This window comes from Rattus norvegicus, chromosome 15 (assembly GCF_036323735.1).
Source record: "Rattus norvegicus strain BN/NHsdMcwi chromosome 15, GRCr8, whole genome shotgun sequence".
Taxonomy (NCBI): domain Eukaryota; kingdom Metazoa; phylum Chordata; class Mammalia; order Rodentia; family Muridae; genus Rattus; species Rattus norvegicus.
Genome location: NC_086033.1, coordinates 810,350 through 828,537, shown reverse-complemented (window position 1 = coordinate 828,537; position 18,188 = coordinate 810,350). Strand labels below are relative to the sequence as shown.

The 18,188-nt window shown below is 43.5% G+C and overlaps 1 protein-coding gene across 33 annotated transcripts in view; it reads right to left on the bottom strand.

Moving 5' to 3' along the window:
• The window catches only part of Kcnma1 (potassium calcium-activated channel subfamily M alpha 1), a 706,053-nt gene that overhangs the window by 228,580 nt on the left and 459,285 nt on the right, over window positions 1-18,188 (bottom strand). For 32 of the 33 annotated variants that reach the window (XM_063274699.1, XM_063274700.1, XM_063274706.1 and 29 more), the window contains exons 7-9: window positions 12,536-12,611; window positions 11,084-11,254; window positions 9,386-9,477 (exon numbers count right to left, since the gene is read on the bottom strand). In XM_063274699.1, the coding sequence (XP_063130769.1) occupies window positions 9,386-9,477; window positions 11,084-11,254; window positions 12,536-12,611 (339 nt within the window). Of the gene's footprint in view, window positions 1-9,197; window positions 9,290-9,385; window positions 9,478-11,083; window positions 11,255-12,535; window positions 12,612-18,188 lie in introns of all 33 variants that reach the window. The other variant, XM_063274730.1, reaches the window with a different exon arrangement.

Genomic DNA, 18,188 nt, shown 5'->3' with positions numbered 1-18,188 from the left:
ATTGAGTTCTCTCTTTCTGGCTTCTGCCTCCATTGCAGAATTAAAAAGTAAACCCATTTCAACCTTCCCTTTTTCTTTATTAAAAAATCTGTTCCCACGAGTCTGTCTTGACTATGGGGAAAGACTGTCTCCAACAATCAAAGCAAACTGACTAGAGCCTGCTGCTTGTATCTTCCCATCCTAACCCAGCATCTAGCTCTAGCTCAGCGTGAACACACAGACACACGCCATTTGTTTTCAAGACTTATTGGTTGCAAACGTATGCTTGGCTTGGACGCTAAACCCAAGAAACATGGTCAACATTTAACAGTAAACTGCAAGAATGCTTGTCTAACTCAGCCTCCTGGAGCCTTCTCACAAGTCCATAAAGAAAATGAAAACAAGAACATGGAGTACTCATCCTGCTCACAGACCCAACCTGACTATAACTATTTCCTATAAGAGAAAGGAGGAAAAAAAGAAAAAAGAAAGGAAGGAAGAAAGAAAGAAAGGGGGAGGGGTTCCCAAGTAGGTTTAAGGCTATGATCATCTGCTCTTGGCCACATCTACTACTTTGCTAATGAGAACGGAAGGAAATGTGATCTGCCTCCTGGTGAGGAAGAGAAGGGAGCTGTCTTATGCAGCTGTCAACAGGGGTATTTTGGAAAAGGCAGTCTGCTTTACTGCTTCACTAAATGGGGCAGACAGTGGAGCAAACAGATCCAAACATCTCAGCAAAGGCACCTTCATGAAGCAGAGCTTCAAGGTCAGGGAGCTCTGAAGGACCCAGCAGAGGAGACTGGGGAGCCCTTTCCCAGAACTTGGCCCACAAAACTGATGCTCTTTGTCATTTGTAGCTGAGAACTAAGCCCCCATTCCAAACCATAATAAGATCTCCATAATCAGAAAGGACACGGGATCAGAGTTGGACTATGGGGGATGAATGACTACACACATTTGTTGTGGTTTGGTTACTGCATGGACTATCAATCAAAGGCTTGACAAAGGCTGGTTCCACCTATCAAGCATATACCATTCATTCTGTCAAAAGCATCTCACATTTAATTCACATGGTTTTGTTTTCTCTAATCAAGTTTCCATATCCAAGTAAGCCTAATCATTGCTCAAGAAAATGGTAGGAATTGAACCATGCTGGTAGCCAAATTCTGTAATGAATGACCATGAATTTCTACTTCCTGGATCAGAGAGCCTCATTTCTGGCTGTTTTCGGTCCTTTCTGGGACCTTGCTCTTCAGATTTCCCCTGGATTCTTTAAGTTACTTTAGTGGGTTTTAAAAAAACTACTTAGTCAGCAAAAAAGCCACTTCTGTTGTTTACACCATAGATCCCTAAGGGTAGATTTGTTGACCTTTGCTTCAGTTTTTCATTTAGTTTTTATAAGTACCCAGTATTCAGGTATTATCACATCACTGCCAATTTGGTATTTCTTTTCTCCTTTATTTCCTTTCAGAGAGGGGAATTTGTATATTGAAATGCACAGGTGGGTACATGTGCGCATGGAAGCCAGAGATTGGCATAGGGCATCTTCCTCTATCACTCTTTACCCTGAAACGGTATCTCTCACTGAACCTGGAGCTCATAGGTTTGGTTATGCTGGATAACTATTGAATTTTAGAGATCCACATGGTTCTGACTCCCCAGCTCTGGGATTATGGGGATGTGATCCTGTGTCTGGATTTTAGAATATTCTTTCTAGGGATCTAAAACTCAGGGCCTTATGCTTTCACAGCAAGCACTCTACAAACTAGCCATCATCTCAAGCCCTAGACAGCCTTCTTAATAAGTAATTGTACAATGGCAGAGCGATCACAAATTGCACTGATTCTTCCTCGAGTCTCCTAATGCACTCTGCCCCCCTGTCCCCAGCATTCCATTCATCACATTACTTGGGACTCAGTGACCCTTAGCCATTCTCAATAGAGCAGAACACCTTTGAGGTGACCTTTTTCATCTCAGGCAGTATCCTTTCCTGAATAGCATGTTTCTCTCTTTAGATCAAAGAAGCTTTACCTGTCTCTACCTGCTGCTGCTACACCTGGACAAACACAGAGAACACTGACCCAGACAGGACAGCTTCACTCCTTGGAAATGAAGATGGATGAGAGAAAAATGATTCTAAACACTTAAAAAGTTTATAGTTTTATCTTTGGTAAGGGTATTGATTTGTAAGGTAAATCCAGCCTCTCTCCCTAATACACTTGGCAAGTCTTGTGTCCTATGCCTACATCACATTCTACTAGGACTGGCTGTCTCACTGTGACAACCTGATGCATTCTCTCCTTATCACCGATTAGGTGCTGCCTCAGGCATTCTCTCTGAGCATAGTAGTTTAGACCTGCCTACCTTTCCTGGGTTGCTTATTAGATCTGTAAGATTTTTAAGCACACTGGCTTTCTGCTGTTACCTCGGCCCTAAACAGCCCCAGTGAGCACATTCAACAATCTGAGTTATCGCATGCTCTTAGAAACACTCTCTCTAATGTGCTTCCTGCCTTCATGATTATTTCACACCTTCCTGATTTTATTGTACCATATTCCAGCCAAAAGAGCAGTTTACTAGGATGATGTTACTACATAATTAAGCTTCCATTTAGCTGCCACTGGCTCCTTGGACATCTCTGATTGGACAAGGTCTCACATCCTCTCCAGGACACTCATTCTTTTAACCAGAGTTCAGCATGACTCCTGGCTCATGGGAAGGTTTGAGTAATTGTGTTGGGATTCCAATGTGTTGGAATGGGTGTTTTCCTAAATCTGCTTTAGATGCAAGCTGGCATGACCCTTTGGCATCTGTGAGAGGCATCATGAAACGTCTTAGAATGGCATACATGTATCTCTGATCTGTCTCCACATCTCCTTATTGAAATGGCACAGAGGAGGGAGAACAAATGACCTTTAATGGCAAGCGGTACCCACATTCAGAGCAAGTCTCCATGGTTGTGGGGGAAGGAGCAGGTCACTGCCATGCAATACTAGTACTCTATGGAGGTTCAACTCTGACAGCAACAGAATCAGATTTCTACAACCTTCACACTGCATTGGCTTCTATGGTATTTTAATACAAAAAGACTCTGGACTTGGCCAGTTAGAAAGTTTGCTGTTTTATTTTCAGAGCATGGTGACAGCAGTGGTGGAAAGAACCCCAAGTCTACCAGGAACTGCTCGTCACAACTCTGGAAAGACTTCTATCAGAATGATTGGCATGGCAGGAAGATAGAAAATAGGGTGCAACTTAGTCTCGGATGCTTGCATTTTTTCCTGGGACTCTAAATCTACCCAGCAAGGACTCACTCCATCAAACATGAGGCTGATGAGAAAGAGTCTTTTGGAATTATAATTAGAAAATTCATAATCAGAATTCCTTTGTAAATGGAAGCAAGAATACTTGAAAGCAAAAGTCTATGCTTGAACGCCCCACTCCCCACCCCCCAACCTGCAAGGTACCCAGTTCATCTCCCACCTACAATTCTATTCTTGTTTGGAGAACAATAGGTGGAACGTTCTGCAAAGTGTGTGGAAGGGAAGAAAGACAGCAGGGAAGGGGGGCACAGGGGAAGCCTTCATCCTATCCACATTAACGGGGGTTTGATTGACTGTGCAGTCAAGTATCCACATCCGCACCCTCCAAGACCCCTGCCATTGGAAAGGATAGCCTGGGACACTACATCATGTGAGACGTCTGATGCCAAATACCTGTGATCCGCCTCTCGGTACCCAATTTCAGAAGACATCAGGGGTCATTTTCCCAAAGTATGCGGGCAATCTCACTTTCTTTCTTTTTTCCTTTCCACAAAAAGTTTAATGCTAATCAAAGCAGAATGCTTAATCAGTTCAAGATGGTCTGTCAGCTTGAATTATCTATTTGTCTTCCTATTTACTGTATCTGTCTGTCTACAATTCTTTGTATCTTTGTGAAAATCAGTTATTAGGGCCCATGTTTCCTTCTGACTACAATCGCTACCAGATGAACCTCCCCGGTGATATGTTGATGATTTGCTAATTTATGGTTTTTAAAATCTAGGAATCCTGAGATATTGCAGGGAAGTCACATGGGCTACGAGAGGAGAAGTGCTCAATGCCTTTCTTGACAAGGGATCAAAGATTGTGTAAAATACAAGACTTCAGTTCCATTTCAACCTGAGCGATGTCTGAGGCAGAGAAATCGTAAATGACATCTTATAGGAAACATCCCTCCCAAGAACAGTCCAACCCTTGCAGAACTGGGAGAAGTGAGAGTGAGCGTTACCCGAGATCCACGTAAACAGGAAAGGAAAGCAGGCCCATGGTCTCAAGCCAAGATAGCACCACATGAATCAACCCACATCCCACTCATGCACACTGGAGGACAGGCTGAGAGTAGTCACAGCATTTCAGGAAGACTCCCTGGGATCAGAGGCAAGCTTAAATAAGCTCTCAAGATGAACTTCCCAACCACTTAGGTGGTCAGATAGCATGAGCTCAAGAGAGAGGGAGAGCTGTGGTACAGCTGGAGGGTTTAATAGGTGTGCTGGAATGTATCTGTCCCCGATGCCTGGCACAGAGCAGGCATTCAATAAACACATGTGGAATGAATAAACGTAAAGGTATGGTACATGGTGATTCTCTTTAGGCAAGGGTAGACCACAGAAGGGGCAAATAAAAAGAATCTTTGTGAGGGAGTAACCATATTGTAGCCTTTGAAAAAAAAATGGCCTGGAACCACTGTGGGTAAAACTTGAAGGTAGGAAGACAATGGAGGGGCAGAGAGAGACGAGAGAGAGAGAGAGAGAGAGAGAGAGAGAGAGAGAGAGAGAGAGAGAGAGAGAGAACACACGTGAAAGAGAAGAGCAGTCTATTTTGAACAAACAGCTAAACTAGGCCCCAATCATAAGAAATCAGAAGAAGATACATATAGTCCCATACCTAGCAGGCACAGAAGAATGCCCCAGGAAGTTAAAGATTATGAAGGAGATATAGTTATTCTCTGAATTCTTGCAGCTTTGGGTCCAGATGAGGGTAGAAAGTATGGTCCCAGGTACACATGAAGTCCTTTAAATAAATTCACTGTTATCTCTTGGAAGAGCTCAAAATGGGCCAACCTACAAATGCCAAAACTGGCCCAGATACAACGGTATGGCATTTGTATGAACATGACCAACACTGAAGCTCCAGAGATGGTTTCATTGCTCTGGAGTAAGATATGGGTTTGGCTGTAGAAACCACTCCCCACTCTAGAATGGGGAGGTCACCATGGAGATTTTCATTCCACGATAATTACATTCACTTTCCTGTTCCCCTTCATCCATCCCTTGTCTTTTATTATTCCTTCCTTTTCATGTGTCCTCTCAGCTTCTGGCTACCAAAAATCAGTGGGGCCCTCTACACCCTGTTCTCTGTGTCCCAAACACCTGGGCCAGAACTGCCTCAGTTTTGGGGCCACTGAAGACGCATCATGGGAAACACAAGGTCTGGATGGCTCCCCAGCTGTGCTGTCTCTATCCAGGGGGTTACAGCTGATGGATTCCTCTCTGTGGCCAATTATTTTCCATGGCCCTTGGCCCTCTGATCTTGGACCATGATCTTGTCAGTTCTCATAAACTAACCAGGAGTAGAATGAATTACACTCAGAGAAGAAACCTCTGGGGAAACCGTAAGAGACTGTGGGAGGAAAAGACAGCAAACCAAGAACCCCAAGGCTATGGGAGTCTCAGTATCTCCCACACCTCCACTACCTCTGAGCAGTTTTCATTAGACACAAAAGGAAGGAGGCAGAGGCAAAGGCCTTGGAAGGCAAACTGGGCTATAGGAGGGCTACTATACTGAATAAGACTTAGGGTCTCAGCACAAGGGGCTAATTGTCCCCAATATTTCCAACATGGGTAATTTTCTTGGTCCCTGATTGAACCTTTTGTTTGTTAACACTTTAATCTCTATTTTTAGGGTCCAAATAAGTGACACAGCATCCGGCATATGTAAGGGTAGCTACACTGCCAACTGGGATAGATGACGTAATGAAAAGGGTGAAGAAGGTCTCACCAGACCCTTGCTTCCTGTGGACAGGGAGGAAGTTTTGGGACTGCCCCAGGAAATAGTTATGTTGTGCCAAACACATTGATTAAAAGTCACAAGGCAGTATCAAGGAAACCTCCATATGCCCCAACACCCGCATGTGGCTATCCTCCACATTTCCAATGCGCGCACATGACTATTGTGTCTTCCAAGCCTCACGTCGCTCTATCACACTGACTTTCATCCTGAATGATCTTTTGATTTCAGATTTTTGTTTTTCCACAGCTTGTGGGACATAAGTTACAATCGGTTGTCTGACAAGTTAATATATTGTTATGAGTAGTTACTGCTGAATAAAATATGCACATACAAAAAATATCTCTAACTATACATACATTTAAGTTGTTTTCTAGGTATTTGCTGAACGCAGTCCTGGGGGAGGGGGTTAGCATATGTACACGTGTGGATGGGGACAACACGTGCATTTTTGCATGCATCAAAACTCAAAGTGCTGCCTGCTATTTTAAGAGTCTAAACTTCAGCTCTCAACAAAGTTAAGTCCCTTCCCTTTTGCAAATGCATTTAATTTTATCTGGAAACTTTTTGACGTTCGGAATAGAACAACTGTAGTTTCTCATTATGTTTGCTGCCAGAATCCATGCTTCGTTGCTCAAGTAAAGACCTTATATTGCTAATTACTACCACATGCCCATATCCCAAGCGAAAGGAAACTTATTGATTCTGACAGCCCATTCTCTCAACACTGAATTCCAAATGAAAACTCAAATTTTGGCCAAACATAACATTTCATCAATCTTGTTCTACTGACTGGAAAACCAACATCAAACAAAGGGTGCTAATGGCCCTTTATTACCGTTCCTTTCCCAAGCTTATGTTTTCTGATGAAAGATCTAAGTGACCAAGGGCTTCTTTAAACTACTTGGTAATTAGCTTTTGAACCAGGAAACAATGCATAAAGTAAGAGAACAGCCTTGGTGTTGATGACAGGACGTACACTATATCCCGCAGGGTCTGGGGACTTGGGAGACCCAAAAGAGAACATTAAAAGCAAAATGCATTTTCACAAAGGAGAGAGAGGGGAGGGGGCAGAGAGAAGGAGGCAAGTGGGGGAAAGGGAGAAAGGGAGAGAGGGAGAGAGGAAGAGAGGGAGAGAGGGAAGAGGGAAAGAGGGAAAGAGGGAGAGATAGGGAGAGAGGGAGAGAGAGAAAAAAGAGAGACAGAGAGAGACAGGGGGGTAGTAGGGGGAAGGGGAGGCTAAAAGTGGTGATAACAGATTACAGAGCCAGAACTAAACTGGAGGAGGGCCCATGATCTAAAGTCCTTAGCAGGTGGGGCTTTGGGTAGACATGACAGACTTTAAACCTGACCAGATCACAGACCAGGGCAGGCCAGCTCTGAGTCCTGGTCTCAGAGCACCATTTTGGGCCACCCATCAACAAAATCTGTCAGCCAACAGCCCACCCATATGGGACCACAAACACTACTCTGAAAATAAAATCCCACCTGGAAATTAGAGTCAAGAAATACTTTCAACTTAGATTTCAAAACAATTGATTTTATTGACTTCATTGGGGATGGAGATAAGGAGATGCTGGCTGAGTCCAGTGGGCTGGGACAGCTATAATGGGGGCCTGGGACTCTTGGGATATCGGCTACTTTATAGAGACTTGTCCATATCTTAAAGGCACACTGAATTAGGAAACTGTTTTCCTCTTGGCTTGAGATAAATGACAGGAAAATCTTTCGGCTTATTTGGCCTTTTGGAACCAACCAATGGCCCAGACATCAGAACAGCTTGGTTCTAACCTCATCCAGGGTTGTTAAGGTAATAGGAAGGGGAGAGGCCCATAGGGGGAGATGGAAAGACATGCTGCCTTGCTGAGAAGGCGCCAACTGGCCTCTTTTTGCACTGTCCTTTGTGTCTATGAAAGGAAACTGCTGTCCTGTGTGTAGTTCAAGGAAATGAGGCCTTTCTCCACCTCCTCATTTTCTGAAAAGAGGACTGGACACCTGAGCTCAGGATGTGTTGGACTCAATAATCAGAGAGAGGCTCACTGGGCTCCATCCAGCAGGGCCAACTGTCATGATAGGAAGGGCAGCTGTGGGGAGAAGGCCCTACAGACCAGGTTCTAGTTTTCTTAAACACCAAACTAAGATAATAATTTGGCAATCAGAATAAGTAGCAAGATAAAACAGTTCCATGTTAGGGGACAGGAGACTGGCATGAATGGGACGCTTTCTGCATTTTAACAGAGATGTGGGTGTCAGTCCCTGGTGTATATATCAGTGTACACTCTGCAAAGGGATGTATGGCATGCATGACCACTGTATTCTATGCACATCATACCCTGAATTAAGAACAACGCTGAATGGCCCCCGAGAGTTTTCAAAGCAAATTCTTATTGACTTTTGAAGACAGTTGCAACATTTCCACCTGGCCACCTTAGACTCTCCATTGAGATAGCCCTGTTAGAGGATCAGAAGAATAAGGTCCCAGCATCAACATCAGAAGAAAACTTCTGGTCCCTGCTGGACTCATGCTCTGACACTGGTGCTGATGATATTGATACTGATGATACTGATGCTGATAAAGTCACCTGAGCAGAAACTTAAATAATTCCCAAGAAGAAAGCCTTCCCATTTGAGAAGTAAAACAAAAAACACATGAGTGATTGCCTGTGACACCCTGACACCCTAGCTGTAATACTTCCTGCCCAGGAGGCATTTACACCGAAACCCTTTAACAACAGGTCTCTTTGCAGTCACTGACATTTCCAGTAGGGAGGATGGGCCAAGCCTAGCACTGTGCTTGACACAAAGACAGTAGGAAAAGAGTTCTAGCCTGCATTAGTGCATATCCCAAACCTACCAGGAGGTCATGAGACTTCAGTTGCAGAGAACAGAACTTGTTCATAAAACCAGCTCATAAAATGAGGGCAGAAGATATGGTTTCAGGTGCATGTGGACACCTTTTAATAAATTTGCTGTTATTTCTTGGAAATTGTGAATGGCCACAAGAACTCATGATGGTCCAACCATTTCCCATACTCTGAAACCCTTCTCCTGCAGAATGTGTACCCTCCCTCATTAAAATGCAGGCAGGGTGGAGGGAAGGGCTTGATTCAATGTCACTGCTGCAGGGACTTTTCAAGTCACTCAAGCACATGTCCTCAGGTGCAACTGACTTACTTTCTGCCTCCATGTTTGTTAAAAGTCCCGCCGAATTTATTCCGATTCAGGATGAGAGCAGCAATTTCAGGCACGTAGCGGGCAAACATTGCCTACATGCATGAGACAAAGAAACAAGAGCCAAACAGAAATGGCATGCAGAGAGGCTCCTACGCCGCGGAGGCCACGAAACCTCTTGGCATACTTACTTTCTTCCACTAACCGCGCTATAGGAGCCCCCGTATTTCTTGCGGTTTCCTATTAACTCTATGATTTCAGGGACGTAGCTGGCAAACATGGCCTGAGGAGAAGAGGGGAGACATAGAGAGACTAAAAAGACAGGCCAAAGAAAGGGCGACCTTTTCAGAAGGGGGATACTAAGATCTGAAAACACAAAAGGATTAGACCTGCGAAGGTACGGATTCATGTGTTGGATTCTACAACAATAACAGGACAAAGGGGAGAGCTCCTGAAAATACACAGAATGAAACAAACATGAGTCGACCTAGACAGTAGAAAACAACAAACCATAGTCAAGAAAAATATAAAGGAGACACTTGTAAATGAGCAGGCATCTTCTTCCTGAAGAGAAGTAAGAGGCTTGTAGAATGGTGCAAGTATTCACACACACACACACACACACACACACACACACACACACAAACACACACACATTCACCACATGTACTCACATACACACGCACCCACACATGCATGGACACACATGTATGTGAACACACATACACACATGTGCACATGACCACACATGCATTTACACAGTGCACATGTGCACATACACACATGCATACACATGTATACATTTCTGTCAAAAAGTCCTTCTGAAAGACACTCAGATAAGAATGTTTTATGAGTGGCTAAAGACACTACACACTAAAGATGTTTGAAAATAAGCATTTCCATTTAAAAATGACAACAAAGCATAAGAAGTCAATTTTGGAAATCACACAAGAGGAAAGGATAGCAAGGAGACATGAGACTGCCATGTTTTGCCCAACAAAAACTGTCCTGTGGCTGGATAATGGGGTCTCCTTAACTATGGGGCCCTGCAGACATGCAATTAATGTCCACCCCCACACACATTTATATACATTTCCCAAAATGTATATGTCCTATGCATACAAAACAGAGAGAAATGTATGCATCGCTTCATATAAATGTGTGTGTGGTGCACATATACGACAGCTGTGTGTGAACTAGAATCTTAGTCACTTACCTCATACCCAGAAAAACAATCCTACTTTATTATGAGCTACTTTGAAAGAGAAAATGCAGCAACTGCCAATGTGCTGCCTAGAAGCTCTCTGGAATCACTTCATATGCTGTGGTCTCTTACTACATATGGACCAGGGAACCTCTTGTTGCAAGGGGGAAACGGAGTGGGCTCTGGACACAGTCATATACTAACTATAATGACATTTTCTAAATGAGGAGACCCTGATCTTTAGGGGCAGGTTCCAGCCACAGTGTTTGTTGGAAGTTTGGGAAGGAACATAAAGGGGAGGGGAACTCTTGAAACCGCCATCTCTCTACAGAGTCAGGACAGCATCTACTAGAATCAGCAGCAACTACTGTATCTGATAGTGATCCTACTACTAAAGGACACTCTCATTTATTCATGGCATGCCTTTCTTAAAACACTTTGGTTTGTTCCTAGCTACATGGCTGTCCCCAATGAGGACAATATGCCTGGTTCTAAGGGACAAGCATAACATTAAAGAAATACGCAACAAAGTCACTACGGTATGTGGACTTAGTTCGCCTGGTTGCATTAAGGCAGTTACTTGCTTCCAGTGCAAAACACATAAAACACTAAGTCTAAGAAAGTGGGTATTAGCAAATACTAATAATCATTAAAATGGACACAATAAGAAAGAGGCTTTTTTTACCAGTCCCCCGAGGATGAAGAAGACCATGAAGAGGCGTCCAAGCGTGGTTTTTGCATAAACATCCCCGTAACCCACTGTAGACATTGTGACCATGAGTAAGTAGACACATTCCCAGTACGTAAGTGCCTGGTTGTTTTGGAAATTTTCCCATGGGTCCCCTGAATTCTCCACCTACAGCAAAAAGGGGAGGGGGGGAGAAGAAGCACATCAGTTCTTCATATGTACCGTGTATGCGAACCAGGATGCCCAGAGCTCCAGAAAGCTGTTTTTACATAAGCTTCTTATTCTCAGCACAGAACAGATGATTTTCATTGCTAGTCACTAAGATATGATGCACACACACACACACACACACACACACACACACACACACACACCCTCAGTAAAGGGCCATCAAGTCAATAGTTTCTGCTTGGGCTGTAGAGTTCCTGGGGTCTGCACAGCTGCTTGGTCCCATGAGCTTGGCTTAAGCTCAGCAGGGAGGAGGGAGTTACAGCAGGATTTTGGACACCTGAGCCCACAACTGGCAATTGACTTCAGAAGGAATTGGATGATAAAGGGTGAGGTTTGACTAGCTGCATAGGGACTGGAAAGGCCGCTCAAAGGTTAAGAACCATTCCACTTGCAGAGAACTAGAGTTCAATTGCCACTTCTAGTAGCTTATAATCTCTGGTAAGTCTAGTCCCAGGGGAGCTAAACCCCTGTGCTACCATCCATGGGTACACTCACACATGTGTACACATCCCTATACTAACACACATGCATACACATAATTAAAATATATATAGCATTGTGTAAAATCCGTAATTATCTTGCTTAGCAAATGGTGACAAAGTCGCTTATTCAAAGTTTTCTAGTCTGATGGGGGCTCCTTCTGATTGTAACAGTTTATGTGCAGATGAAATGTGCATTTCATACTAACTGCACTCTCTGAAAGCAGGCTACAGAAATCTGCCTTGGGGAAGTGAGAAGGGTTTGGTTTGGTAATAGCATTCGGAGAATCATTAATTTAAAAAACAAAAACAAAAACATTTGAGGGTTTTGAAACAATGTGAGAAATCATCTAGCAAGAGACTCAAAGCCAGCTTTTTGTGCAAGAGAAGTAGGGACACATCCCAACGATCCACATTTGGTGTTTACAAAGAGCTGTTGAAGTTCAAACTTTCAACATCAGTGCCAGACTTTCTGGGCTTTTGCTATGGAAGCACTGCCATCTTGTGGCCTTCTCAGGTTATTGCATACAGAATGAAAAACTAGGCAAACCATTTGGAACTAGTTTGCGGGGGTGGGGGTAAAGGGTAGGGAGTTCTGAAAATTGTGTAGTTCGTCCCTCTTTTCTGTATGTGTGACTAAATTTGTCTCTTTCCAAAGAAATAGATGTTAATGAATAAAAGGCCCAGCAAAGGCTTGCTCCAGTCCAGCCAGGAAGGCAGGGTCCTCACAGCTACTTACCAAGTGGATGAATCCAGCTGCAGTCAGCCACGTGCTGATAAATATGGAGAGCAGGTTCACCAGCTTGATGGAATTACTGTGCACAGGAGACAAGAAAAGTCCCAAAGTTACAGAGAGAAGACCCATTTGGAACCGCCCGATGGTGTCACAGTGTCCCTTTTGGGGAAGAGGCAGGCTGCTGTCATAAGGAAATTCGACTCAGGTGAGATATATTGGTCAGGAATGAGCATCTCAACAGAGTCTGTAGGGAAATCACAGATGGACCCTACATTAACCCCTCAAACTTTGCTAAAGTGTGTCTGAAATAAACCCTTCAAATATATATTAAAAATAAGCCAGAAAGAAGAGCAAGGAAAATTTGTGTGTCCTTCACCGAAATTGGCATTTCCCCATGTCTTCATCATTTCTGCATAGTCTTGTCTATTTTTCTTCAGTGTGTTTTGCTTGAGCCATTGTGTTGTGGACATCACAGCACAACCTCTAAGCATTGCAGCTTAGAACGGACGTTCTGAAGAGCAGACACCACGTAGTAGAATCAAGACACTGTTGTATCTCAGAAAACAAATCAAATTCAGCGGTGTGATCTAGCATACCAGTCACCATGAAGTTATGTTTAATGATGTTTCCACCACTTTCATCTTGCAGAAAAGAACTCCTCCCTCTTCTGCCTCCTGCTCCTTCATTACTGGTCCAATGCAGCCTGTGGTGCTTTGAATAGGTATGGCCCCCACACACTCATGTGTTTGAACGCTTGGTTCATAGGAAGTGCCACTATTAGAAGGTGCGGCCTTGTTGGAATGGGTGTGGTTTTGTTGGAGGATGTGTGCCACTGTAGGGGTGAGCCTTGAGATCTCATACACTCCAGCTATGAGTGTGGCATACAATCACTTCTACTACCTGTGGATCAGATCAGTCACCAGCATGATATCTGCCTGCATGCTGCCATGCTTCTTGCCGTGATAATGAACTGAACGTCTGAACTTTAACCCAGCCCCAATTAAATCTTTTTCTTTGTAAAGGTTACTGTGGTCAGGGTGTCTCTTCACAGCAATAGAAACCCTACGATATAGCCCTGAAGAAGCTAACCCTTCTCTTTGGGTAATCCATCTATGATACCACTGCCCTCTTTCTGCCTATTTCTTTCTCTTGATTAATATATTATCTCCTTTCTAATTGCTTAGAAGGTTAACAATGGTGACATCTGAGGCTTTCACAATATGTACACAGTGCTAACCCCCACACCACCATGCTGATGTTTGATGTATACTGACTCATTTCTAATAGGATCCTTCAAGATCATCTGGGGATTTCGAAACTCCTAAGTTTAGTTCAGTAGGCCACACAGCTGGAAATGGAACTGTGGCCATTTCAGCCACTTTCCGATCTATTATACCAGAGCCACTGTGTAAGTGTCAGTGTCACTGATGGCTGCTAGATTTTGGATCTAGAGCATACTGCTAAAAGGCCAGGATGGAGGCTATTGCTGTCTGGGGAATTTGCAAGGGAGGCCTCCTAACAAAGGCTGTCATAATTTTTCCTGGGTGAAGCATGACCCGTGGAGCTTTCCTGTGCTTATACTTATAGAACTAAAGAGAGGAATCCAAGTTCTCAGTTTGCCTGGAGTTGATTCTGACAGCTCAGGACAAGAATGAGTAAATACTTCCTACGCTGTGGGCGAAACTGGCCTTTTGGGGTGTGTGGGATGACATCCTCTTGGTTTAAAACCATATGCCAGAAAAACAACAGATTGTCCATCCTGTGCATCTTGGTCCTTGCCAGGATTACCATTTGTAGTTCCTGAGGATGGCTAAGCTTGGTTGTGTACTAAATACTTTCCTGAGTCCTCCCCCTCTTCCGAGCTTCCCCCTTTCCTCTAATGCAGGTGCTAGATATGAACACTGCTGTCAGTCACCACCCAGGAAACTAAGCCTGAGGGAGCTTATATAGTTTTCTGGGGGATCACAACTTGTAAGTGGCAGGCTTCTTATAAGTAACTCAGGAATACAATATAGGAAGCCTCGGGGACCTTCTTTTACCTTACCCTGTAGTTTGCCCATCATCACTTCCTAAGGAGCCATCTCCCCACAGCTACTGGCATGGGAGACCAAGGTGTCAACCAAGGACTTCCTTTACTAAGTAGTCCAATGGAATGTGGCCAACAAAAGTGTCAGCCAACAGATAAGCCTGTCAGACACACTTTTCAGGAACCTTGTGGAAGAGAGCTCTAGTCCTTTTCAGATACAATCCTTGGACAGCCCACCCTAGAGACTTCCTGAGAACAAGCCTGAAAGAGATGGAGAAAGAGGCAGAATCCCAAGGAGGAGCGCTGATTGCCTGAGTGCAGATCTGCAGACTGTCTGCCATTCCCTGGGATCCAGTCATTCTGCTACTTGCCTATACATAGCAGAAATGGCTCACATCCAGAATGTGCCTGGAGAACATAGTTATTGGCTAGATCTGCCTACTTTGCAGCCTGATACGGTTAGCTCCATGGCCCTTGATGCTGGGTCTGAAGTTGGCACTCCCAAGGGCAAGCAGGGTTATGGTAAACCCTGACCTTTAAGCCTTTTTCAGATACCTCAATGAGTTGCTCATCTGGGAATGGAATTACCAATTTAAAAAAAAAAAGCCAGAAGCTCATCCTGTCTCACCAACCAGGTTACCACTAAATCTTGCTACCAGCAAATTTCTCAATGGATAACCAAAGCAGAACAGCTCATTTCCCTGTCTTTACCTTGTAAGTCCCCTAAGATGCAACCTGATATTGTAGAGGAAAAAGTAGGGAAAACAGGTAGCCTGTGGCAAAGAGAGAAAAGGTATGTGCTGCTCTCGCTTCCAAGGAGAGAATTCAACACCTAATTGACTCACTTTACAGACTCCCAAATCCTCAGGGCCTGAAAAAGCACTGTGCCATCAACAACCATGTGGAGTCCTTTCAAGATATTAAATCTACTGACTTCTCTTGGTGCTTTGGGAAAATGGCCCAAATATGGTGATTATTAACCTCTAAATGATTGTCACTGAGATATTAATGGTGCTTAAGGGAGCTCTTGCTGAGTGCAGAACATTTAATCACCATTGCTGAGACAGACCAGGTTTGTTGCTGAAATCTGATTCTTTGTATGACATCAGCAATATCATAGATTATTTGTGTGAGGACACGGACTTTCAAACTGAGCTCTATGACCAAGATAATACTTGAAAGCTATGTAGAAAACCTGCAAGATTAACCCTGATGACTGTTCTCTGTCCTCTGTGATGTGGTCTTTGATATCTTGAAGAGGACAGTTTAGAAGGAGGGGGCAGTTGACAGGAGAAAACGATGTATGTTTGCAGCAAAAAGAGTCATTGAAGATATCTATGTGCAGCCTTGATGGCCAAGCCCAAAGGCTTGGATGAAACATGAAATCATCAGTAGTTAGAATGGTACCCACCTTGCCAAGTCTAGCTCCTTGCTTTAAAGGAAAGATGGTGATCCTATAATGAAAACCTGGCTCTCTCTCTCTCTCTCTCTCTCTCTCTCTCTCTCTCTCTCTCTCTCTCATTTTTTTAAATGTCACTTTTGTGTTTCCACGGAATTTCTGAGTTCCCATCTATGACTTCTCCATGGTTGTTCTAGTTTGGTATTTGTATTAGTTACTTTTCTGTTGTTATGATAAGATATAAGACTAAGGAAACTGATAGAACAAAAGCATTTATTGGGGCAAGTTCATAACCATCATGTCTGGGAGCATGGCAACAGATAAGCAGGCATGGACCTAGAGTAGAACCTGAGAGCATCTAATCTTATCAGCAGGCAGGAGGAAAGAAATGGTATGGCTTTTGAAACTTCAAAACCCACCCCAGTAACACACCTCCTCCAACTAAGCCACACCTCTCAATCCTTCCCAAACATTTCTGCCAAATTAGGAACACATATTCAAATATATGAGCCTCTAGAACTCATTCTTAATCAAGCTACCACAGTAGGAAATGTTTCTAAAGGCTCATATGTTGAAAGGACTTGTTCCCCCACTTGGTGAGAATATTTTGGGAGGGTCTGAAAACTTTAGGAAATGGGGCTTAGATGGAGGAAGTAGGTTAGAAGCATTAGAAGCCATGCATTTCTGGTGGCTACATCTTGTCTCTGATGTCTTCTCCCATTCTTTACTTATTTTCCTCTCTCCAGACATCTATGAGGTGACTAATTTTGCTTTCTCAGGATACTCCACCTCACTATCAGACAGGGTAACAAAGCTAGCTGGCCATGGGTCAGAAACCTCTGAAACTCTTGAGCCCAAAATTCTTTCCTCCCTTAAGTTGTTTTCTTGGGAATTTTGGTACAGTATGACTAACACTGGACTCCAGTCATTAATATGGGTGGACACAGTGACTCATCAATAGGCAAGCAAGATTCTGACTGATCAGTGATGTTTCCCAGGACTCCTGGGTGCTGGAAGAGAGAGTCGGATTTTTAAGATCAGATCAGAAAAGCCAAAGCTGCCAAGAATTCGTCTCTGCCCTTACAGAAAATAGAACACACTCTGGTTAACCCTGAAAATGTCAGCCACTTTGCACAAGAAAGCACAAATTTATCCCTGTTGCTGACTGCTACTTTGCTTCTGGTTGAGGGCACAGCCAGGTGTCAACAGCCTTTTTTATCTTTTCATTGCAACATTTGCTAGGTATCTACGAAGTGACCCAAATTGGAGCATTGACTGGACCAGGCCACACTGAGATTAATGAACTTTGCAATGCAAAATGAATCAAAATCAAGTTGTGTCATGTCTGTCTGACCCTAAGTTGTCTCTATAGTCTGTTCCTTAGTTATCTCTGTATCAGTCTCCTCTTGTCCACATGAACTGCTCTGAGGCTTGGCTTCAACAGCCCTTCCCTGGACTACTGTTCCTTTCTGGTCTTCAGATCTATTAAATCTTAGATACTTCAAACCAATTCTATACAACTAGTGGAAACAGATTTCCAGAATGCTATGTCCATACTTCCAATTAAAATCCTTCAACATCTCCAATTTGCTCTCCAAATAACCAATCAACCTAAGCAACCCTCATAGTCTGGCTTCTACTTTGCACTCCTATATCCACCACCACAAATATCCTGCCTCGTGAACAGCCTTGGAGCCATTTCTAAGGATATATATATATATATATATATATATATATATATATATATATATATATATTAAAGGTAATTTTGAAAATGCCCCCTGCATGTATTATTTAGGTCACTGGTTAGTGGCTGTGCACATAGGCTTCATAGGAGAAAACATTTTCGTGGTAGATAGCAATGGCTTTCTGAGCACAGGCAACAGTGTTTTACCTCACCCTTTATACTCTTACATATGGTACAGATGTTCACAGGAAGCACATGTTACTTAAATGATTAGAGGAAACCATGAGGCCATTTTCGTCTTGGAAAAGCATGTACCAGGTAATCCATATTTTAATAAACACTATTGACTATGCTCAACAAGATGTGGGATTAAAGCCCGTAAGCAGATTTCATCTGGCTTTCATGGTGGAACAAATGACCCAGCACTGAAAGTTGACTCACCAGCTGGTAGGATGACTGAGGAACTTCCAGAGGCTCACGTAAATGACCCAGAATCTCTGGTCTTCCTTAAATAGGCCATCTCAGGGTACAGAGAATCTTAGGC